We start from the raw sequence: 24,111 nt of genomic DNA, 5'->3' as shown, positions 1-24,111 counted from the left end.
TGGTATTAACCAGCCCAGAACGGAAAGATTAAAATAAAAATGCTATTTAACTCATCTTTATTTAAGCTTTGTATTTTGTGGGTAGATTATAGGCAAGATCATTAAACTTTATTTACAGTATAAAATACAGTAGTTTTTATCAATGAAGTAATTTTGGGTGGCAGCATATATTACAACTTGCACTGCATTTGAGGCTGCTCATCTTGACCTAACCTACAAGAACATGAAGCCAAGTTTGACAGAATTTAGGGGCAAAAAACAAAGTTCTGTCTTGAATTCACTGGATGTTGAAACACAATGTACCAAAACCGTGACAGATCCAAACTTTGCTTTTTGAAATGAAGCTAAAATGTGAAGTGGTGGCTACTCTTAATTTTACATGCTGCTTAATTTGCTGTTGCAGTCACGCTGGCCTTTACAGAATTTCTGAGAGACTGCTCCTGTTGGATGTTGGGAAGGGGTAGTGCTTGTTGCATTATGCTGGCCTGGAACAACTACCACTACTGCATGCTGCACACAGCTGCAGCTGCACCTGCAGGGCAGCCCTGCCCCATGCAGGAGGGCAGGGAGCTCTGGAACAGAAGCTGTTTCACTTCAGATAGAGATGTAAAGCCTAGAGATGCACTGCCATGGAGTAGCTGTAGGTCTGGGTTCAAATAAGCATACACAAGTGTTGTCTATTATCTACAAATATTTATTTTAACACTTGGATGTAACTACAGGAAGCCCTTGGCACTGATAGAAAATATTGATTCACTGTTAGGTTACAAAAATTTATACATAGCAAAATTTAATGCTCTTTACATAAAAATATTAGACTACTTAAACAAAACTTCAAAAACTCCCAGTAATAGCTACACTGAATTAGAAAAGAATTAGGCTTTAAGACACTGCCTCCATTATTACCCTTATGCAAACACTGGGCTAGAACATCACCTGCATTGCTGTAGAAATGTCTCCTTCATGCAACAGGTAAGAACATACACTAGGCTATTTTGTCATATTTGCTCTACATCAATCAACTTTGCCCCTTTTTTGAAACTGTCAAATTAGACTTCAATATTTAACAAAAGAAATTATATTTGAAGTTGATACCCCCCAAAAAAATGCCTTTTCTCTTAATACTGATTTGAAGGAATTTGTGCTTCCTTTGATGTATATTCAGCAAACAGTCAAAACTACCAAACCACACATCAGCTTAGCAGGGGTATGACTTGAATATTTAATTTTTTCAAATGAATGATGTATTTTTACTTTTCCCCCCCAACATTTATATATATATATATATATATATATCATATAGAACAAACACCAAATATACCATCACTAATACTCAAGATATCACTGAATGCTTCTGAAAAAAACCATTAATTAGAAGGCAGACTTCTATGGGAAATGACTTTAAAATGGCACCAGTCTGTTTGTTGGGTTTTTTTCTGAACACCATGTTTTCTTAGTGTGCTAATTAATTTGTAAAAAGGAAAACATATAAGCACTGACTATAAATTTGCTAAGCACCAAGATAGAGAAAGGTGGACATCCTGTATTTTATGGCTGCAAATTTTATTGTTAGTGTAAAACTCTGCAAACTTTCTCATCCGCTCATTTGGAATAGTCAGATCAGTGTCATTTTAATAAGGTAACACTTTCACTTACTTAAAATGTAGGATAATGGTCTCCTGCCACTGTATAAATGCTAAGACATTTATAGAAAATAAATATTAAGGCAAAGCTGACATTTATTTTCAAAGAAGGGGATCATTATCCAGATCCAGGGATCTACATTCCATTAAATAGTTAATAAAAAGATTAGAAACTGGGACATTTGCTCGACACTCAGGTGAGCACAGGGACATGACGGCCTCATCATGGATGCGTGTGGCACAGGAGTGGAGCTGCTCCCGTGGCCCAGGCAGGGGCGTTCCCAAACAGCCCCCCTGCAACCTGGGAGGTGCTGCAGCTGTGCCACCACACAAACACGAGCTCCTCTCAGAAATGCCAGCTGGGCACGGGTTCCTTTGGGAGGTGCTCAGTCGCAGGCCATGCCTGTGCCTGAGGTCTGCACAGATCTACTGCCTGCTTGGCACCTGCCAGCGTTTGTGCAGGGCGGCATGCTGTAGAACAAGTCAAATATTAAATACCACAAGTCTCAAAGAAGAATAATTTGGTCACTTTTTGTAAAGTGTTGCCTTTTAAAATGCCTGGAATAAACCATCCATTCTCTGTTAGAAAGGATGGAAGATTACCCATGGGAAGATTTCCCTAAAAAAGTTTTCCAGGAGCTGGAATGTGAAGCTTTTACACTTCTAATTTTGTTTGGTAGACACACATCTGTACTGCAGAGCAGCTATTTGCTGATTTGTCAGAGCTACAGAATTCTTCTGCTGAATTACTGTGGCAAACATTTATGTGTAAGAATTGAGTTGCTCTTTTGACCGAGACTGGATATCCTGAAGCTCCTGCTCTTCTTTTGCTTTGATATCTTGGTAGGCCTGCATTTTGCTTGCATCCTTTAAGTAGGCCCAGTTAGAAGACAGTATCATGAGGAAGTGGATCTGGAAGAGAAGGGTGAGCATGATGGCGAGTGAGCATGTCAAGAGGCAAAGCAAGCTGCTAGTCAGATTAATAGACGCTCTTTAAAATAACGACCAAAAAAATAGTTATTCTACGTTAATAAGCATTCTGTTATTAAAACAAGCACAGAGGCTATTTTTCAAAGATCTCTAGAATTTGGCATGCTAATAACTCAGTTATTCACAGTTTAGAGAAAGTTAGTACAAGGATATTAAAATGAGCTACAGAGTTGTACGGGTCAATTAAAATGCAGAATGGGGGGAAGCAGGAAAACAGTTTTGTACATGGCAGTATACAGAATCTGTAAACTACGAGGTGCTCAGAAGAACTGCTTTCTAAGGTCGTGGTGTTTATGCATATCCAAGCCCAGAGCCCGGCAGGTCTTTTCCCCCAACAAGCAGATGAGAATTCCACCCTCCCCCTGGAAAAAAACCTGAAACTGTGAACTGTTTTATTTATGCGAACAAGGCTACATTAACACATCGAAAAATTAAACATGAAAACATGAGTCCAAAACTAAGCAAAAGCATGCAATCTCTGGGTTAAGAAGTCTTAATCTTGTATTTTTATAGCTACATTTTAAACTTCCATTGTCCAACCTCAGGTGAAGAGTTTTATATTGTATATAGCAAATGGCTCCTTTTTTTTAAATTATTATGTGTTTGTTGTTCTAGTTTGTGCATTCGTCTCTTGCCAACTTCTTTTGCCCATACTTCATGCAAAAACATGTACATCTGAAAACATTGATTCACTTCTCCTTCTTTTTTCTCCCCAACACTGTAAAAAGGTCCCTGTGATCTATGCATGGTTTTGCTTCCTGTGCAGTCATACTTACATTTTTGAGATCTGGCTACTGAGAAATCAGTTACTAAAGTGCAGCCATACAAGAACAGAAGTTATTCATATGCTGTTTCTTACTAGTTCAGGGTCCAAAAGAAAGAATGTGATTGTTTTACGCAGAGCTAAGACAAGGATTTATTTTTTGAGAGAAAGGGTATCATTCGGCACTTACTTAAGAGTAAGAGAAAATAATTGATTTCATCATGCATGGAATCACTTGGAAATAGAAGCAAATTAATTCATAATACCTGGGCTTCTGATCTCTGCCAAAATAGACTGGCACTACTTCATTATTCCCTTGCTTTCACACCATATGTATTTTGTATGCTTGGAGGGTATTTGTATTTGGTGTTCATGGTGGAGAATAAATTAGTACATCTGACCCTGAACTGTTCCAGTATTTGTTTGAGATGACTGTTAGAAATCAAGTGGAGACTTGAAATGAAAACATCCCCTTCTCAGAAGGATGCTTTATAAACGCCCCTACAGTAACTGAATCCTCTCAACATGAAAAGATAGCCAGATCTCATCCACATCATAGTTCATATACAAGAAGTCATTTCATTAATCTGATAAGCTAAACGATGCTTACTGAAGCTATTTACAATTACTGTAACAAAATTCAGAAAGCTAGACTTTTAGTCTAGGGTGTCAGTGGTATTTCAAGCTACGCAATGCAGCTTTTTACTGGGCTTATACAATTTAGAATTTAGTGCAGCAATCTTCCCGACTCTTAAACTTCAAAACAGCATAGTTATATGTAGTAGCCATCATGTAGATCAGCTGGTGGAAGAGAACAAAATACAGGAGAGTAAGATACAACAAGGTGACGGCTCAAGCCCACTTGGGCAACTCTCGATACTTTTACAACAGATGTTACTCTGAGCTCCTTCCAGGGTGAAGATGCAAGATAAATAACCTGCCATTTCTCTGGGGAGGATAACCCAGCACAAACCCTAAGGCTATTTTGTCAACCAGTTGTGAGTATTGGGCTTGGCTGGCACAAGGTTAGCAGCTGGCCACTAAAGGAAGTGTTAGACATAGGAACAAGTCATCTTGTTAATGTCCCTTTTCCCAGCCGCTACCTGGAACAGGCACTGCAGGGTTGGACCAGTCAATCTGCCTGGGTCCAGGCAAAGGAAACCAAGAGGTTACAAGCAGCTGATCAAATAAACTACAAAAATGAAAATAAATAGTCGAAATAAAAGCAGAAACAGTGGACAGAAGTAGGATTTTGAAAGGACATGCAAATAATTTTTTCCTAAGTATGTGGGAGGCGGGTTAAGATGACTTCTTAAAGCAAAAGTTGGGGACCTGCTGACTTGTGATGACCAAACCATAGCAGCAAATAGTGGTGATTACAGCTCACCCTCCTTCATGTCTAGTATCACTACTTTTAATATACACAAAATTTAATCTAAAAGCATCTTAAGCCTAAAATTAACATTTTAAATTATAAAACAACAAAAAATACTACCCACCAATGCTATGACAGTGGCACCAGCTCCAGCACAAGCCACAATGAACAGGTGATAAGACATGTAGAACTAGAGAAAAAAACATGTTAAAAACATTGAAGTAATTCATTAGGAATAGTACAAAATGCATTTCAAGTGTTCTAGAGAGTAAGGATAATAAAACAGTCTTTGTAGCATGGTAGCAAAGCTCTAGAAAATAAAAATGTACTGAAAATAATTTTTTTTTGATGATGTAACAATTGCTTCAGTGTTATATTTAAAGCAATCTCTCTACACTCCTTGCATGAGTTCTCTCCAAAAACTTTCATCAAGTATTTACTACAGGGTGCCCAAGTGACCTGTAGTCAAAAGCTGCACACAGGTTAAGTTTCTATACCTCATTTGTGTTGCAGATGTTCTCTAAAATTGGGCCACAGGCTTTGCCAGGTACAGCATTCCAAGGGATAATACCTGAAATACCACAGAAAAGAAACCACTAATTTCAGCAATCAACACACACTTTCTGTTCCTCTCATCTTTTCCACCCACTTGCCAGTTGTGTTCCCATTCTGGGCATCTGTACGTTGACCAGTACAGCTTTGAGTTGGCAGCAGGAATTAAAACAACTCCCTCAAGTTATGCTTTCTCCTCACACTGAGGACTGCTGCCAAGGCATGTTCTCAGATGTGGTTTTCCCATCTGGCAGCCAAACAGTTGGTTGGGTTTTTGCACTTTGGGTCCAGTTGCACACTCTGCCTACTCCCCCACTCAGCACAGAAGAGAGAATCTGCATCTCAGAGGCACTTGGCACCTTCAGGATAACACTTACTAGATGAGGTTCTACTTGAAGAAGAAACTACTGTAGAAGGGTGTGAATATAGAGCTAGAGGGAAGAATTACAGCATTTTTTTTCTGGTTTCGTTCCAATAGGTAAAAAGCATCAAGTGAACACTGCTACAAGAAAGTTCAGTCTGCTGCACCTCATATACTCCCAATTACTTTTCCTACATGATTGAAAGTCTGAAAAGTCAACAGAATCTAGCAGATGAAAAATAAACTTTTAGGCCTATAACAGATGTAAAGCTTAAGCAAAACCCACTTGAATTAAGAGAAACCCAGTTTGTTTCCCCATACAACTTTGCATTTCCACCCAGCTGGTTGGAATTAGCAACTCTATAAGCAGCAGGTCATTGAAATTATCTCAGGATGGCACAGCTTTCAGAAAGATTTTATAGGATTGACTTCCAAGTCAGCTGCTTCTCTGCAACTGTTGTATACAATTCCAGCCTTTCAGCTACCACTTTCATCCAAAAACGTGAGGAAAGCTCAGTGACACAAGTTGTCTGTTAGGGAGCTGCTCTCTCCCATCATGCACTGAAACCCAAATGGTTTTACTGATCAGGGGAAAAATACAGCACAAATACAGCTGCAAAACAACCAGAAGAAACAGGAAGGTGGAGGAGCACATCTCCCTTCACTCCTAGGCTTTGCTGCTGAAGAAAATGTCTTCCCAGCCTCTTGCTGTGAGCTGCTAAAATAGAATGTAAATGTTTAACTGATTGAAGACTTCTTGCTTTTAAAATTAGTATATCTTTTCTTCTACTGGACTTACCCGGACAGGAGAGCAAAGCCAAGCTTTCTTACTTTTTCAACTTTGAATCCATTTTCTCAGCTTTGAATGACTTAGTCCAAAGAAAGAAACATTCCTAGAAAATGCTAGCTAGAATGAAGCCAAAAGTAATGGTGACAAAAGATCTTCTGCACAAGGGAAGCTAAAAAGATTAACTTGAAGAAAAACTCACCTTAAGAAATGAAAAGCCTGACCCTATTTTAAGTTATTGTCCCAGGTTCCTTAGGTTTCTGCATGTCATTGGAAAGTAGCATTAATTCATTATTAGTTATGGGCAGACTTTTAATTGCAGGTTTTTGGTTTTTTAACTGAAAGTAATTCTCAGAGCAACATTCAGACATTTACTTCATTTTTAAATGTAAAACAGCTTTCTGAAAGAACATAATATATGCATATGGGTTCAAAACCCACAATGTGGTTATTTATTTCTCAGCACTGTTTCCAAGAAGTTTATTTTGAGGCTGATCTATTTTCAAACCTAATATAACAGTATTGGAAACCACTACAAAATCATTTCAGATAAGTGACTTGTCACTTCAGTGAAATTGATTGCATCTGGAAAAGGATCAGTGTAATGTGAATTAATTAGAAAAGTAATAGCACATTCAGAGATAGAAGATACTTTTGCATTTGATTCATCTGATAAGGCTGAGACAAAACTACTGAGGAAAGACTGAAGAGAAAGGATGAAGTTTTTAATGGGGATTAAAACGAGTACCGTATTGCCTGATGTCCACGCAGATCTGGTCCCCTGGCACGGTCACATTTGTCTGAAAAGATTTGATGACTTCACAAGTTGACCATATGTTATAGAACATAAAGACAGGCACAGCTGAGAAGCCGAAGACCCCGAGCCAGGCCACTCCAAGCACATAGGTGAGGAAAACAAACTGGGCAGAGAAAACACAAACACTTTGTGTTTATTCTTTGAAAAGACTACTTAAATTTTCCTTTAAAATTCTTCAAAATAATCTTAAAGCATACTTTCAGAATTCAAATAAGAAAACATTTGGTGTCCAAGCACACAAAATCAGTATCCTCATTGCTTACAAATACTATGGTAGTTTAAGTGCTACTGAGAAAGTAATTCAGGCATTTCCTTTTTCATCAGCCTGCTTGAGTAAACAGATTGCCCTCAAGAAAGAGCAGCCCATTGATTTCTCAAGATTCTCAGCTAAGCAGGGATGCTAGTCGTAGGCTAAAACCAATAAATTCCAACAAAAATCAATTTAAGGTTTTTTTTTTAAATTAACTATAATATACCAGCATTTCTGTACAACTTACAAATCAAAACCACACAGTGAATCAATGCTCACAGAGCTCTCCCATACTCCCTGATTTATTGAAATCAATTTGGAATGTAACATTTGAAAATACCTCTTTTTGCAAACATACCATGACGGTTAACAGCAGATCCGAAGGATTGAGTTGGTCTAATACACATTGCCAAGCAGAAAATTAATTAATTCACATTAGAGAATCATGGATTTGTCCACTGAAATTTGCTGGTTTGGGTTTGCTCTTTTAAAAAAAACTACATTACATGCATTTTCTTTGGTAAGATATAAGATGTGGCACTGATTGCTCTGGAAATCTCCAGCTCCCTCCTCCCACTGAGCCCTGTCCCTTTTCCCCTCCTCTTCTAAGTGTGATGGTGAAACAGTAGTTCTGGCATCAGTTCCTAGCTCCCCCCTCCTGGTGAGACTAGGATTTGGATCCTACTTGGAAGGTGGGGGAATGCTGTTACATCTTCTGTGCTCTCTTCTCACTGTTAGCTGCGGCTGTTCTCTTAGCTGTAGGTGGAATCCAGTAAAGCACTGGTGTCCTACTGTCTTACTTAAAACTTAGTGTCAGAGGACAAAAGCAAGGATGGGAAAGGCTCTCAGGGAGGAGGATTCTCAGCCTGACCCAGAACCAAGGGACTGAACTAATGCTGCACTGGTGGAAGTTTGCATCCCCCCAGGTTTTTTCCAGAATAACCAGGCAAGTGTTAGAGCAAAAGCTGAACAACTGATCAGGTTTCAGCCAACGGGGGTGGAGTGTGGGGAGGTGGAAACTCTTGCGAAGCTATGGCCCATAAAACCCCAGCTAGACTTTAATTTATAGACAACTCAGCTGAATACCCTATTTCATATTAGCGCCTATACCAGACCTGTATGTTTTGTGTGAGAATTGAAAATCCTCTCTTTGGATTTTGGGAAGGACAAAGTGGACCAGGTTAAAGGATTTCTGTAAATACACTACAAATGAACCATGAGTTTGCATATGTGTATGTGGAAGTGTGCATGAGAGGAAGTGCACAAAGCCTTTAACTCCTAAAATAGCCAGGAAAAAATAGACTCACTCTCACATTTAATGTGGTAACTGTGGGAAATGGCTATTTTGCATTACCAGAGCCAACAAAAATAATTTAGGGAAGATGGACGTCTTTCTTCTGTAACAACCTTATGCAAGATGGGACTGTCTTTCAGGACTTTGCTCAGCAATGTAATGGAAGAAGAAGAAGTACAGAAGCTCTTGATCAAAGTGGCAGAAGATCCCTGGATGTCCAAAAGCCTGTTGCCTGTACCCAGCTGCAGTCACTAGTCTGTTAAGTATTTTATCTCCTCACAAACCTTATTCTTGCCCTAAGGTTTTACACAGCAGCATACAGGCACTTTTCCTGTCACCACCAAACATTGATGCATCTTACAAGAGCTCTAAGCCATTACTCAGATGGTAAATTCTCTCCTTCATTGTGTGGACAAATATGGATAAATGTGAAAACATGTTGTTCTGCTGTATTTCCATGTGTCACACTGGTGTTTGTATAAGCAGCGACAATCATGTGCCTGCAACTACTCAAATGCACAAGGAATTGTCTGCACTGATGAGATGCATGGATGTGTATGTTTCTATTTTATTTTGGATCTTTTGAAAATACAGATCTAATTTTGCTCCTTGGTGAAGACCATGCTTGCTAGAAAAAACCTGAGCAAATAGCTGCTTAACTAGAAAATTATCAGATGCCTTATTTTTATTAGCTCTCAAAAAATTCAGTAAATACCCAACAGCACAGTGGAAAATTGCTAACTCTCATGAAAATAAACATGCATTTCTTTTGTATTTAACCAGCTGAAAGTACATATTTTTTAAGTACAGGATCTAGACTGTATATTAAAATGCAACAATCACATCAAAAGCCTCTTCTCTTTTCACCCACACTTTCCCGTGGGCGATCTGTCATACTGCTTAGCTTCCTCCATAACTACGAGCTTTGAATTCAGATTTTCAGTAATAGCTTTGAAATCTTCTTTCAGAAATGCAGTTATGGCTGTTCTTGCACGGTGTGCCCTTGGGGACAATGTGGGTGAGAAGCTGAAGTTTTATTTTTAGTTAAACTTTGCTTACAATTTTCTTCAAATACAGAAGTATACGGAAGAGAATATGGCTGGTAACTTCAGAGTTCCAACTGCTTTGGCTTTGTGAAAAAGCCTTGCTGTTCTATCTGTCTGCCTTTTGCCATCTGCAAATCAATACTTGATTCAAGTGCAAAGATGTTGCGAAGTTTCATTCATTCATTACTGTTTGTTGAAGGATCCAGACACTCAAGCACAACTGACTATGGAAGTCAGAGCCATTACAGTTTGATATTTAAATAGCTCTGCAAACCACAGCCATTTTACAGTCTGCCTTTAAGCATCACTCAAGTGTTCCACGTTTAAAAGCACAAATTTCATTTTGGCTCACATTTAAGGTTTTAAAATTAGCAGTCTCCCCAGTTTAGTTTAGACCAGTGGGTTCAGCTTTATGTCAGGGGAGGCTATGGCAGTTCCCACCCAGCCCATCTGCAGCAGTTTGATTTGACCAAGCACCCTTGAAGTTCAAAGAAGAACCAAGACATGGATTGACCCTGACCACCCACAAGGAGTTAAACAAAGAAGGCAGCAATATCCTGGTGTTCAAAACCCAGGAGTCAAACCAAGCCCAAGGTTTTAGCCAGCAAAGACTGCTGTTCTCATTTCTGATCCCACTCACCATTCCACTGATGCAGCGGCCACAGGCTGTTGTTTTGAACTCTCCATGCAGCTCCTTCACAGCACTTGTGGTATAAAAACCTTCTGCCAAAAGGATTATTCCATATAAGAAGAAAAATGATGCAATGCCATAGATTACATACTGCATTAGCTGTATTCTAAAACGGAAAAGAAAAAAAAGATACACTTAGATTTCAGTCCTATAAAAACAAAGTCAGTCCTCTCAAATTATAATAAGTGAGAGATAACTCCTAGAAACAAAGTTCAAGGCTCCTTAGCATTTTAAGCAAGCGGACTGCAGGAAAACACTGGTATGACTGTGCCCCTTCCCAGGTAAGCAATCCTGATGCGCCTTAGTCCTGCACCCACCCGAGCATCCCCGGCTGCTGCTGCAGTCCTTACATTGACTGGTGTTTGTCACCAGGTTAAAGCTGCAATTTCATGCCTCCACTATGAAGGTTTTCTTTTTCCTCTTACTGATCCTGACGCCTCACTTGGGAATGTCTGACAGGGACAAAGCAGGGCCTTGAAATGGCAAAGCATGGAGCCAAACCCCTGACTGAACTACCAGGCTCTGTGGCCATTCCTTCGGCTTAGGGAAAGGAAGCAGTCCCTGAAATTCATCATTTCCACCTGTGAAATCCAATTAAGTTTGCAAAAATTTCTAAATTCAATAATACTTGTCTGATACAAAACTCAGCAAACACGCAGTGACTTCTCCTGAGACTGCTCTACAGCCTGGAAGGGTAGTTCCAAGTGAGCTGGTAGTTTCAGTGCTTTAAGTCACAGCGGTGTTGAGTGCCTCAAAATGTTAAAAATTCTCTTAAAAAATGAAAGAGTTATTTAGGAAACACTTCCACTTTAGGTATTCTGGAACCACTTAGAGGAAGATCATCTCAGGGCACATGGTATAAGCACTTCCCTCAGATGGTATTTGAGAAAGTTTTTGATTCCTTAAACATCTACCATCTGCAATGACATTCTAACAGTATTTTTCCTTTAGCTAGAAGAGGTAGATGGAAAGAATGATTTCTAAATACTATCAATCAGATTCTGTATCTGAAGCTAATTGTTTTGGAGGACCAGAATGCCAGATCTTCCATACAACACTTCTGGTCTCCAAAAGTCATATTTCGTTATTAGCATGATTACTCCAGAACTTCTTAAAAGGAATTTGATTGTTGGAATGGTTGTTTTGGATGAAGCTATTCACAAAACCAAGAGGTTAAATTTATACATCCACACTACCAGTTTTCTGAGGATAAATGTTTTCCTCAGATTTTTTTTTTCCCAATTCTTGCCACTCTCCACAATGTAGCTGCTAACATAGATCTCCAAAGAGCATCTGAATGTTTTAGCTTAAAGAAAATTAATGACTACCATTTATATAGTTAAATGTTACCCTTGTATCAAAATAGAATATTGCTCATTTAAAATTTTATGTGGGAGGTATTATCTTTGTTTTCCAACCTGATAAAAAATAACAGGATACGTCTGTTTCACCTGTGCTGTAAAGCACAAAAAAATTAACTCAGGATTTCAGAGAGTATAGAAGAAATCATTTCACCATCATTGATAGTCCAGGAGAGACTCAATGCATGCTACCAGAAATCAGTAATAGGAAAAGGGGTTAAAAAGTCTATTCCATAGGGTGTCTTACTAATGTATTTTTCTTTTTTTTTTTTTAATGTCTCTGTAGCCTGAAATTATTTGCCCCTTTCTAACACTTCTCCCTTGCTACCCCCTTCGCCCAGAGCCGAGCCCTGAGCTGCTCTGGTAGGAATTATGCATTTCCCCAGCTGCTGGTGCTGACATGACAAGAACCATTGTCAACAACTCTCCAAACCATAAAACTTGCTGCCTGTTACTGCTGCTTTTGCAATTTCTTCTATTTTGCTCAAATGGAGACTGATGCAAGCACAGGGTGTTTTGTTACCCAGTTGCTGAAGAACAGCTGCTTACATTTTCTTACTAAATGTTGTGTCTAACTGCAGGGCCCTGGTGGCTCATGCCCTGGAGCTGGGGACACACTGCCTGGCCACAACCAGGGACTGAGCGTGTCCAGTGCTGGGAGGCAGGACCCCAGTGGGGAGCAGGCCCAGAGCAAGTCTGGAGACAGAGGGTCCTGTGGAGAGCAGAAGCCCTGAAATGGTGCTGTGGGACTGGCACCAGTGCTCAGAGGGCATGCAACAAACTGGCAGGTCTATGCCTGCAAGCGTATAAAAGGAGTCAGTGACAAGAGAAATCAAAAAGAAAGTAAGAATTAAGTGTGCTGCATATGGCCCTGATACCAAAGCCTTCAAATATCACCCTGAAAGCTGTGTCTTGCTTGCTGCCTGTGCACCCCTGCATGTGCCATGCCCACCGTGCTCGTCACAGGGGCCCCTCATCACAGCACGCACAGCCAGACTGGCTGCCGGACATGGGACACAAGGCAGCACTCCAGGCCTTCCTCTGCCCTCACAGAGGAGCCTCAGGAACATAAAAGACCCAAGTATTTCACCAATGGTTATGTCCAAAGGCTACATTTGCAGATCTTTCCAGTTTTTTCTCTTTTTTCTCATATACCAGTCCAGCTTCTTCTGAAGAGGGATAGACAGAACCATGCTTCCCTGTTACTCCTGACATCCCTTCCAACTTTATGTCATCAACAAAAACTAAAACTACTCTCAGAATAAAATTGTTACCCCTTGTTCTTTTACAGCAGGCCCTGGTAAAAGTCCCTCTTCAGCTCTCTTGTAGGTCCCTTTAGGTGTTGGAAGGCTGCTGTAAAGTCTCCCCAGAGCCTTCTCTTCTCCAGGCTGAAAAGCCCCAGCTCTCTCAGCCTGTGTTCATGGGAGAGGTGTTCTAGCCCTCGGATCATCTTGGTGGCCTCCTCTGGACTCGCTCCAACAGGTCCATGTCTTTCCTGTGTTGAGGACCCCCAGAGCTGGATGCAGCACTGCAGGTGGGGTCTCACCAGAGCAAAGGGGTAGAATCCCCACCCTTACCCTGCTGGTCATGCTGCTTTTGATGCAGCGCAGGATATAATTGGCTTCCTGGGCTGCAAAGTGCATATTTCCAACTCATGTTCAGCTTTTCATCCAACAGCACCCCAAGTCCTTCTTGGCAGGGATGCTCTCAACCCCTTCATCTGTATATCAGTACATCAGCATGTATTGATACTGGGCATTGCCCTGACCCATGTGCAGCACCTTGCACTTGCCCCTGGTGAACATCATGAGGTTCACACAGTCCCACTCCTCAAGGCTTTCAAGGTCTCTCTGGCTGGTATCCTTTCTCTCAGGTAAGCAAACTGCACCACTCAGCTTGGGTGTCATCTGCAAAGCAGCTAAGGATGCACTCAATTCCACTGTCTATGATACTGATGAAGATATTAAATAATACTGGTCCCAATATGAACAGGTGTACCAGGATACACACTTTGGTTCTTTGTATGCGAGCACCAATAAATGACTGAGTGCTGTTACAAAAACAAGCAACCTAATACTCAGGGGCGGAGACTGAGGTCTGAATCCATCTCTAGTTATTTAGCATGAGGGTGTTATGATGAATAACGGGAATGGGAGGCATACTTACACTTCACTCAGCAAAGCATGGTCACTGGCAGTCGTGGAGAAGTGCTGCTCGAGGATAGACACAGTTCCCGTGAGTGCCACGTGGCCACAGCCACAAAACAACGCTACCCCCGAGAAGCAGAGAATGGTTGCCACGAGCGAAGCATATGGCACTCCTCCTAGGCACTTAATGCAACATTCAAAGCAACCTAAGCAGAAGAAAGAAAGCAAAAGAAAGGTCATGAGCAAAAAGCAAATTATGAGGAAAAGAACATTCGTCCTCCACTTGGTAAAAGCCACAGGGAATAAAAGGCCCAGGCATTGACATGCTAAGCAAAAAATCTATAGGTGGTACAAGACAGCATCACCCTCTAAAGCAGTGACCTACAGATCTGTTGGTATGGACTCAAAGCCCAGAAAGTGGGCTGAGTGCTTCTGTCTTTACAGGATCAAGAGGAGATCGATGAGACAGCCTATGAAATGGAAAAAGAAAAAAAATCACTGTCTAAAGTGATCCATCGCAATTCAGCTGCTCATCCAGGACTCACCGTGTTTCAGCATTACTAATGGCAGGAGCACCAGCTATGATGGCAACACTCTGCGAGCCAGAGTGCCAAATACTCAAGATAATAAAGGCTTTTGGAAAAGTAGGAGGTATTTTGCACTTTCATTGGAAGATGAATAAATTTAGGTCTGCAAAACCTAACTACCCTACACTCTCCCAGTACTCTCAAGTTATCTTTTTATATAAATCCATATGAGGTTACAGGGATACAGACACTTTAACAATAGAAAAATTGAATGGGTTCCAAAGAGTAACAATTTTTGTCGAGGGCAGCTGTATGAAGCTGTATTACACAGACAATACATTTCCAGCTTTTTATAGGATACACAGGATTTACAGTGATCCCTGAATACAGTTTGCAGTAGCGTAATCAACTGAAATGCATTGTTTAACTGGTCTGAGTTAACAAAACACCCCCCCAGAGCTGCTATTTGTATGAACACTGTAATAAGGAGGTTGCAGCTGAATTGCCAGGTTCCTTCCAACTGCGTGGCCTGAAAACCCATCTGCTTACAAAGCTGGGAAATGTAAATCGGAAACAAACACAGCTTTTAACTGCGCTATAATGGTAATGGCAATCCATACCAATTCATTACTTCAGGGTGATGGCATTAAGCTGTCTCCATTAATGTGCATTTCATACAACTGCACAAAACACAAGCCATTAAGACAATGCTTAATGGAGTGGCCAGCATCGCACGTCGCAGGACAGCCACTGCTGCTACGGCAAGGCGCTACACGGACAAAGCATTTGAAGGCACGGAGACAGCTGGCAAATGAGGACATCACATCACATCTTCCCACCCAAAAACTTCCTCACAAAGATCAGCAAGTCTCCAGCCACCACATGAGGCAAGTTTATTTTTATCCCCCTCTCTTTCCCACTAATGAATGAGTTGCAGAGCAGGCACTTCCGTGAGGCACTGGGGAATAATATGTATCCGATAACTGAAAGATTTCCCATTTCATAAGTGAGAAACTCTTCTTTTAGAGAGTCACTAGCAAGTGCCCTAGTCAGGCTTAAGCAGCTATCACCATCAAAATGACTTACGAAACACCACTTCACTAACTGCAGACAAGATTTAATTGTATAGAAACAAGCCTGGGAAGTTTTTATAGTCTACCCACAGCTGGAGTCCACTCAGTAGGAACTATCTTCATGACAAAAATACTGCCAAATGAACAAACACTGCAGCTCGGCAGTAACAGGCCAAACAAAATCCAAATGCACGCTATCAGAGGAAATCATCTCTGAGTTTCATTTTATCACAGAGGTCCAGAGCTGAGTTCAGACACCAGACCTTGCAGAGCAATCCTCTGCTTTGGGGAACCTGCCTGAGAGCAGCTCACATGCAAGAGCAGCCGTACATGTGAGGCTGGCTCACCTCTGCAGCATCTGCTCCCAGGTCAGGCCCAAACCTCCCAGAGTTAATTCAAGAAATGCACCTGGTGCAGGATTAGCCATGAAAGATTATCCAAGACTAACTATGCTCTGACCCAGCAGACAACACACATGTGGTCACAGTCCAGCTCAAAACAAACCACCCTTCGGGCCACACTCCTAAAGCAGGAGACCCAACGCCTGATCATTGCTCAGTGTGTAGAGGCTGATCACCTAAATCATGCTGATCCCACAGACTGCTTAGCAGAAAGATCCTATCAAAGACAGGAAATAAAAACAGCTGGAAGCAAAACCAAGAGACTGACAAGATCCAAAAGAAAAGCTGCTGGTTTCAGAAAATGGTAGCAGCCTGACAAAACTAAAAACTGGTGTAGACCCAGGAGTGATGCTTAATACCCCATACCGCCAAGCCAGCTTTCCAGGCTACTGGCAGAACATTTGCCCTGAGGAGTTTGTTGGATCCCTTACTCAAACACATGACAATTATCTGCCACTAATCCACAGACCCTCGAACACAAGGCAACAGTGGCAGACCCCCTCTCACCTCTCAGCAACTAGCAGCTGCACAGATCGTCTTTGTGGCCATACTCTTTGTCTTCCTCTGCAGTCCAAGTAAAAAGGCATCACAGAATTTGGGTGGCTTTCATTTTCTCAGTGCAGAACAAAGCCAAGGGACAACCTCAGAGGTGTCTAAAGCAACCACATTATTTTGGGCACAGAAAACTGCCCAAATGCAGAACTGCAGGAACTACTCACCTTGACCCCAAGACTAAAGCAGGAATCAGAGAGACTTTGGTACACCTGGAAATAGCACACAGCCATCTTGCAAGCACATGAAGCATCTCAAACCAGCATGTTTCCAAGAGACAGCATCCATCCACACGTAGTCATTCTGCACCCAAATTGACAGCAGAGCTACACAGCCTCCTGCCAGAGGGTAACTAACTGCGGGACACAACCTCATCGCAGTGCTGGGGCTGCCAGACCTCCCCCCCAGATCCCACTGTGAACACTCTTTATGAGCAGATTAAAGCCATGCCTAGCCTGAGCAATACAACTGATTTTATGATTTTAACAGAAGACTAAAACAGTACTGCTAAGAGCAGCTTTCAAAACCAGCTACAGTTTGAAGCTCATCAAGAACTAAGATACGCGTACCAAGCTTCCCAAAGAAGCACTGAAGCAAAGCAGAGGATTTCTGAAAACAATTAGAAAGCTTTCCAGGAAGCCTTTATGTTCTCTCTCTGTAACTCCAAGTCAGCAACTATCTTCACACAGTACAACTGAAACCCCAGGATGATGTTTGTCTAGCTCATGTTCACAAAATAACTTGCTAATACTCTGATGACAACTGCAGGCTGAAGGCCTGTGAACTCAAGCTGACAAAAATAAGTAGTATTAAAATAAGTTCAGCTCCAATTTTCTGTTAGTTTTTACTTTCCATATGGCCAAAACACTGAACTGTTCAGCTGTATACCCACTTCCAATGAAACAGTGTAAAATGATTTAAATATGAAACTGTACAGCACAAACACACATCACTGCATCTCCCCTTTCAATGGCCATTTTGTACGAGGCATCACTAGAACCTTTTGTGCAACTCAGCAGAATAAAAACATTTTTTGTCCTCAGGCTGGCGAGCAGCAGTTGCCATGGAGGCAGGTTAATAACAGCCCAATGATTTGCCCAGAGCTGCCTGTGATCTTGGCTACAGATTTAACACACTCTCAGAAGGAGGCCAGCTAAAACAAAGACTGAGATTATTCTCTAGGGAATGAATGCTATTAAACACACACACACACAAATATTCTTGCTAAAGGACAAAAATAAAGAGAAGAGAAAGAAACAGGAACCAGCTATTCTTTTAAACTCCTGGAAGCTATCAGTCACAGGAAATTGGTAAAGGATGAACCTACATATGTACATAAATCGGCAATGAGTTGCTCAATGTATGAAGAACAATTATACAATCTGCCCAGCAGTGTATAGCCTACTGCATATATGCAGGGGCTTAGCCATTCAATTTCCCATGCCAAATGGTGACTGTGTGGCTAAACCTCCATTGGTACTTTAAGTACAGCTTTAAGATTTAAACTCGGAACAGCAAGGTAATAGAGAAATAATGGAAAGTGGTCTTAAAATAAAAAAAGAAGAAGAGGCAGTTCTTGGACTACCTTATCCTACTAAGGTCAAATCTGTGCTTTGGAAATGACAAAAGACAATGCAATAGGATCAGGTAGCTTCCTTGATTATTCCTAGGGCTTGCTCTAGGAAGATCATACATCATTCAAGCCCAGACTTAAAAAGCTGGGACAGGCAGATGTTCACAAAGCCATGCCTCAAAGCAAAGCATGGAAAACATGATGTAAAGAAGGAATATCCACACCTCCTGGACAGAAAACCAGCCTGTTGTCTAATGTTCCAAACACCTCCTAGGTTGAACGAGTACCTCAGTGCACCTCTGGTACTAACCACAGGCCCATAGCCAAAGTCACTATGGAACAAAAAACCAAGGAACCAAGAAAACCTGAAAGGAGCTTTGAAAAGCTTTCCCTTTCAGGGAACTAAACCTCCAGGATCCTGTGACTGTCTGCCATGAGTTAGTTCCCACTTCCTTTTCTTTAGAAGTTTGTTTTCTTTCCCTCACATGAAAGATAAAGCAATGGGCATCATTTTCTCCTCACCACTCACTTCCTGTAATTGTGTAATGCATTTTAGGAAATCCTGGCCTGTCAGACACCAGCCCAGTTAATACATGGCAGAAATTGCACATCATGTTCCACCACAGAACCACAATCTCTGTTGGCTTCAGCACCACAGCTCAGGGAGCAAGTGGGGAGGAACTCTTTTAACAAAAAGAAGGTTGCAAGAAATCCAAGGGAAAAAAAGCACTAGGTAACACCTCAGATGAAAGCACTAGAGAATATCTTAAATGTAGCCATCACATATAAATCGGGCTCATTACTACACATCCACAGGAGCCTAGTGTTGGTAGCACTACTCCCAATTCACAAATAAATGTAAGAGGACAACTCACTACTTGACTCTCACCTCCTGCTTCCCCAGTGCTGAAGATTACTCAATGCCAAGCATGAATAATACCCTTGGAGTCCTAAATCACCATGGATCTTTGTCAGAAAATGAACTTTATGTCAATGAAAGCAAATGCCAATTTTACTGTCTGCCACCCACCGTATTTTTTAAAATTTCCATTCTGAATGGCTTATGCATGCTAGGATGTACATTTTCCTACATGCTGCATGATTGGCAGCCATGGGAGAAGCAGTGAGGGATGTGGGAATAGACTAATACCTCAGAAACAAAACTGGAATGTACTTCTTTCTTCTCTGCATGGGACTAAGCCAATATCTGGCAATAACTCCTCACATCTGTCACCCACACCTGCAGCCAAGGGTCAGTGGCAACACAGTAAGATAAAACATTTAACCTTACAAGGGTAAGTTTAAAGCCTGTGACAAATTTCTCTCCACACTTTGGTAAGGATACTAAAATAAAAAGGCTCTGCATTAAATCACATGGAAGTCTTTGTCCAAGCTCTATCCTTACCCATTGCTGCTCATCTTAAATTTTGCTGATTTACAGAACACGACACACGGCTAAAATTGCTGTTACTACTTAGAATAAATGTTCACTCACCACACTTCTGGATTAACATTAAACAGACTAAATAAGTGATAAGCTCAAATACAGAAAATCCTTTCTTCTCCTCCCACAAACCTCTTGAAGCTCTTCCACAGAAAACTTCCTTTCAAGCTCAGTATTTACTAATTTTGCCTTTTTGTCCAACACAAATAAGAAGTTGTAAAATTAACTTATACAGAATTTAACTCATGAGAGCCAGAAAACTTAATATAAGTGCACTTTAGTCTAGCCAGATTGATAATCTCCCCACTGTATTTGCATTCCCCTCTTCCAGGATTGTTAATCAATAACTCCTTCCTGGCCAGCAAAGTCCCTGTGATGGAGGGGACATGACCTTTGGAGAACACAGCCATCAGGGCTGCCACAAAGGATCAGACCTGAAATGCAGCAAGACATCTCTGTTATCCTTCAAAGTGGCCAGCACAAGATGCTACTTCCAAGTAAAAACCTGTGAGATCTGGGGTGGTCTGATCCATCCAGTAAATCTCATCCCAATCTCTACTATTTAAGAGCTACCTGAAGAACAACTAGCTCCTTTCTGAAGGTCATCAGCATTAATTGTAACTTCTCCAGTTATTCTTGATACAGATACAAGATGTTTGGTTTCAGCACTGTCATACAGCTAGTTCCCCTCTTCTGAGAAGGTATTTATTCTCTGTTATCCATTAGATGCTTCCATATTCATGTGTAGAAGAGAACTAAAAGTCCTTGCTCACACCTCCTGTGCTGGAAACCAACACAGAGAAAGCAAGAGAATTGGTGCGCACTAAGAACAAGCATCTCACAGCCTGGAGGAACCATTATCAGACCCTTTTTCAAATCCACAGAGCACCAAGTATCTCTGTGGTATTGTATGAGTAATGATAATAAGTGACTCCTGAATTTGTCACCAAAAATACAGTAAGCACAGGTTTCAAATCAAGCACTTTTTTTTTCTACCATGATTAACAAAAACCCCACAAACAAACAAAAAAGTCCAAACAAACCAAACAACCTTTCAGAGGTTATCAATGTTCATCCATAGCAAAAGCTATTTTTTTTTTTCTCTCACTAAAGAAAAAATGATGTTCAAATTGGAGAAAAGGCTGTTTTACCACGGCAAGATTTGTTTCTTCTGGATGATGTTAAACGATGCAGAGAAGACTCTAAGAACAGATAGCAGTAATCATAACCATCTTTTTTTTTTTTTCTCTCCAAATCTCTTCTTCCCAAATCAGCAGTTCTTATAGGAAAAAAAATTGCACTCCCATTGCAGGAACCAAACCTGTTTCATGCAAAGACAGATGATCTGAATGGGTTTTTTACATGCCTTATCCAGTTTACCTTCTTCAAATTTAGTGAAATACACACACTCCCCCCATCTATATCATTCCAACATCTGCAAGGCTCATTAAGCTCACAGGTGTTCTGAAGTCATCTTTTTCAAACAGTGAAATCTACTACAATAGAATAGGAATCACTAAATCCATAGTTATTGCAAGTGCCCATCCCAGGTGTTTGCTGTATGAGAGAAAGGAGTTGGACCTGCACAGGAAGAAGCTGCTGTCCCATGAGATGGTGGGATGAGAGAATAGCTCTTTACTGCATTTGGACAAAGGTCAGGCAGAATTTTATTTTAATTTATGTCTTCTCTGTTTTACTTTTGGCCCATGAAACAGTGGAATCCACAGCAGAAGAAAAACATCTAACTTATATTTTGGAAAAGGCCTTACTTCAAACAGGTTTCAGTGGGAATTGTTGAGGAGGGATATTTCTTAGCCTTAAGCTACTTCTGCAGGAAAAAAATAAGCTGGTGATTTAAAGAGAGAGACTTCTCACATAAGGGGCAGATCAGGCACTATTGATATAAGCTTTGGTGCTATTTCTCCTGGAGACTTGTTCTAGTATTTTACTATCCAAAATAACCCTCGGGATTCAGTGCCGCCTGAGCATGTGGAAGCGCTCATTGGCACACAGAGCTCCAAGTTCAAACACATTGTACCAGCAAGGGCAGCTGCTGCTCCAAACTGGGGCTGTAACTCAGCCGACACATCAACAACTCACTGCTCAACAGGCCTGACGTCCCTCCTTCCTTTCTGTCCTTGCCCTGGCCTCCCTCCCCTCGCTTCCCTTATTTTTGTTTCCTTGGAAAAACGCTCTGGAGGGTCAACATGCAGGAACTGCTGCTTCAATAGGTGCCAGCCAAGGCAATGATTTTGGACAAACTCAAGGTAGAGAGGTAAAAGAGATGAAGCAATGGGCAGACTGCCAAAGATATCCAAATGCCTGGAGGTCTAGACAAGCACAGTGTGGAAATACAAAGGCACCTAAGCATTTCAGTTCCATGAGCGACTTCCACAGCTCTGTGAAAATCTGTAAGGACATTTGGGTTTCCTTGATCCAACCATCCTCCAGACCCACCTGTAACTTGGCTGACATGATTTTTAAACCTGACTTTTACTTTAATCAAAGGTGAACATCTTACCTGGAAGACTGGAGTTGAAACTCTTAGCTCCACCTTTCTGCCAGCTGTAACTCACCTCACCCTCCACCAGCCTTCAGCACTCAGCAGAAGAGCAAGACTTTTGCCACACTGGATTTCAGCCACCGCTATCGACCGCTTCCCCAGTTGACTCCTCCCTAAACTATAAAGAAGCAAACGAGAAACACAACCTCTCTCTCCCTAGAGCTGAGGGCCAAAACCAGTGTGTGTGTCTGGGTGTGGGGGTGTGCGTATTCCAGCATGGCAGATCTCAGATTCAGAAGGCAAATTCTCAATTTAAGAGATAACTGAAGATGCAAAGATCTTCCCAGACATTTACGCAACTATGGAACAAGAGGAGTAATAAGAAACCTGAACTGTAACTGCAGAAGTCCTTTGCCCTGCAACAGCTTTCGTGCAGGTATTTCCCCAGCTGAATCCTCACCACATCATTCCCAAAACTTGAGCTTGTTTCAGCAAAGGAGCAGTAAGGCTGTTTCAATGAGATACTCCACATTCACATGCCCTTATGTGCTCAGAGAGCAGCTGAAACACCTCCCAGCATCTGGGGAAGCAAGTTTCAGGGGAAAAAAAAAAAAAAAAATATTCCCATAAAGCAAACAACACCCACCCAACCTGGAATAGTGCCTACAGCTAAGCTCATGTCAAACAACTATTGCAAAGTTTCTCTTTCTAGAGAAAAGATGGTACTTTGCTTTCTGGGGAAAAAATTGTTTTAGCATTTTGAAAGGCTCATTAAGCTTGCAGGTGTTCGGGGATGTCTTGGCTCCAGCACTGCAGTGAATCTCCCACACTGACTCTTCCCTTGTTGCTCAAGTGCTGAATTCAAGCTTAAATTAGGGAAGTGAGATCATGTTGTACATGGAGACGCTGGGAGAAGAGGTGGATGCCACGAGGACTGCCACAGAGGTGCCCTCATAGTGAGGTCCATTTGGACACTGACGGAGGAGACAAAGGCACCCAAGAAATCACGTGTCTTGTCAAAGCAGCAGAGGGTATTTCAGCACAGCAGCCAGTCCCACCCGGCAGTGGGGAGCTGTAGGCCAGTGCTGAGGGGAGGCATCTTATAGCAGGGATTTGTGTTGGGACTGAAGTGACATTTTCCCTCCAATCTAAGTGACAGGAGCAAAGACCAGCATTTTCACAGTGGCTAATCCATCACTGGCAGGTTGGTTTTACTCAAGACCTGTTCAGAGAGATTTAATTGCTGCCTAAAAAACTTTTAATTTCTTCAAGTGCAGCCATTTAAAATATCTTCCCTTGAACTGGCATTTCTGGGCGCTGGCAGTGGGGTTTTTTTTACCCCATCAACAAGAACTCTTTCATCCTCAACTCCTCCATGACAGGCACATTTACCTACATGTTAGCTCAGAAAGACTCCCAAGGCAGACTGAAAAGGGTTCAGTTGCCTAAACAAGGGTTTCTAGCACCATTTTAGGTGCCAGACTCCCAGCTGCTGTAACAGAAGGCTGCGCATCTCCGTGTCCTGGCTCATCTGTGCCAGCACATATGGACATGTCTCATCACTGGGGACAGCTGAAGGGGCCCAAGACCCTGATAACCAGGGCCTAGCCTGCTCCTTCCATGTCCTTCACAGCCCAGGCAGGCAGCATTCATAATCTACCACTCCTTCCCGAAGCATTTCTTTTGTGTGTAAAATATCCCATGTGCACTAAACGTGAAGTTTGGAAATGTCTTCTGGCAGCCCCAAACCTGTCACCCAGGCAACTTATCATAAAATATGGTAAAAATTACTATTGATACTGAAGACAGAGATCATAATTTGTGACCTAAGTATTTGGGGGGAAAAAAGGCCATTTGAAATACGTAAATATTTGAATCCTAAAGCATAAGAGTATGAAAATATAATGGAAAGGGGAAGGATGAGGCAGCAAGCTTTGGTGAATATCTCCCTGCATTGCTAT

The 24,111-nt window shown here is 41.5% G+C and overlaps 2 protein-coding genes across 9 annotated transcripts in view; one reads left to right on the top strand and one right to left on the bottom strand.

The window, feature by feature from the left end:
* The window catches only part of LOC121673223 (oral-facial-digital syndrome 1 protein-like), a 40,592-nt gene extending 30,981 nt beyond the window's left edge, over positions 1-9,611 (top strand). For all 3 annotated transcript variants that reach the window (XM_042046338.1, XM_042046339.1, XM_042046337.1), the window contains exon 23: positions 8,973-9,611. In XM_042046338.1, coding sequence (XP_041902272.1) covers positions 8,973-9,087 — 115 coding nt within the window. In that variant the 3' untranslated portion in view covers positions 9,088-9,611. The remainder of the gene's footprint in view (positions 1-8,972) is intronic.
* LOC121673224 (neuronal membrane glycoprotein M6-b) overlaps positions 41-24,111 on the bottom strand; it is a 44,933-nt gene continuing 20,862 nt past the window's right edge. For 5 of the 6 annotated variants that reach the window (XM_042046344.1, XM_042046342.1, XM_042046346.1 and 2 more), the window contains 6 exons: positions 14,097-14,283; positions 10,519-10,675; positions 7,220-7,391; positions 5,269-5,342; positions 4,896-4,961; positions 41-2,555 (listed from right to left, as the gene is read on the bottom strand). In XM_042046344.1, the coding sequence (XP_041902278.1) occupies positions 2,406-2,555; positions 4,896-4,961; positions 5,269-5,342; positions 7,220-7,391; positions 10,519-10,675; positions 14,097-14,283 (806 nt within the window). In that variant the 3' untranslated portion in view covers positions 41-2,405. Of the gene's footprint in view, positions 4,198-4,895; positions 4,962-5,268; positions 5,343-7,219; positions 7,392-10,518; positions 10,676-14,096; positions 14,284-24,111 lie in introns of all 6 variants that reach the window. The other variant, XM_042046343.1, reaches the window with a different exon arrangement.

Source organism: Corvus kubaryi, unplaced genomic scaffold (genome assembly GCF_017639235.1).
Source record: "Corvus kubaryi isolate FWS band 111438036 unplaced genomic scaffold, C.kubaryi_AGA036_p1.0 65286, whole genome shotgun sequence".
NCBI lineage: Eukaryota > Metazoa > Chordata > Aves > Passeriformes > Corvidae > Corvus > Corvus kubaryi.
This window is presented reverse-complemented; position numbering and strand designations above follow the sequence as displayed.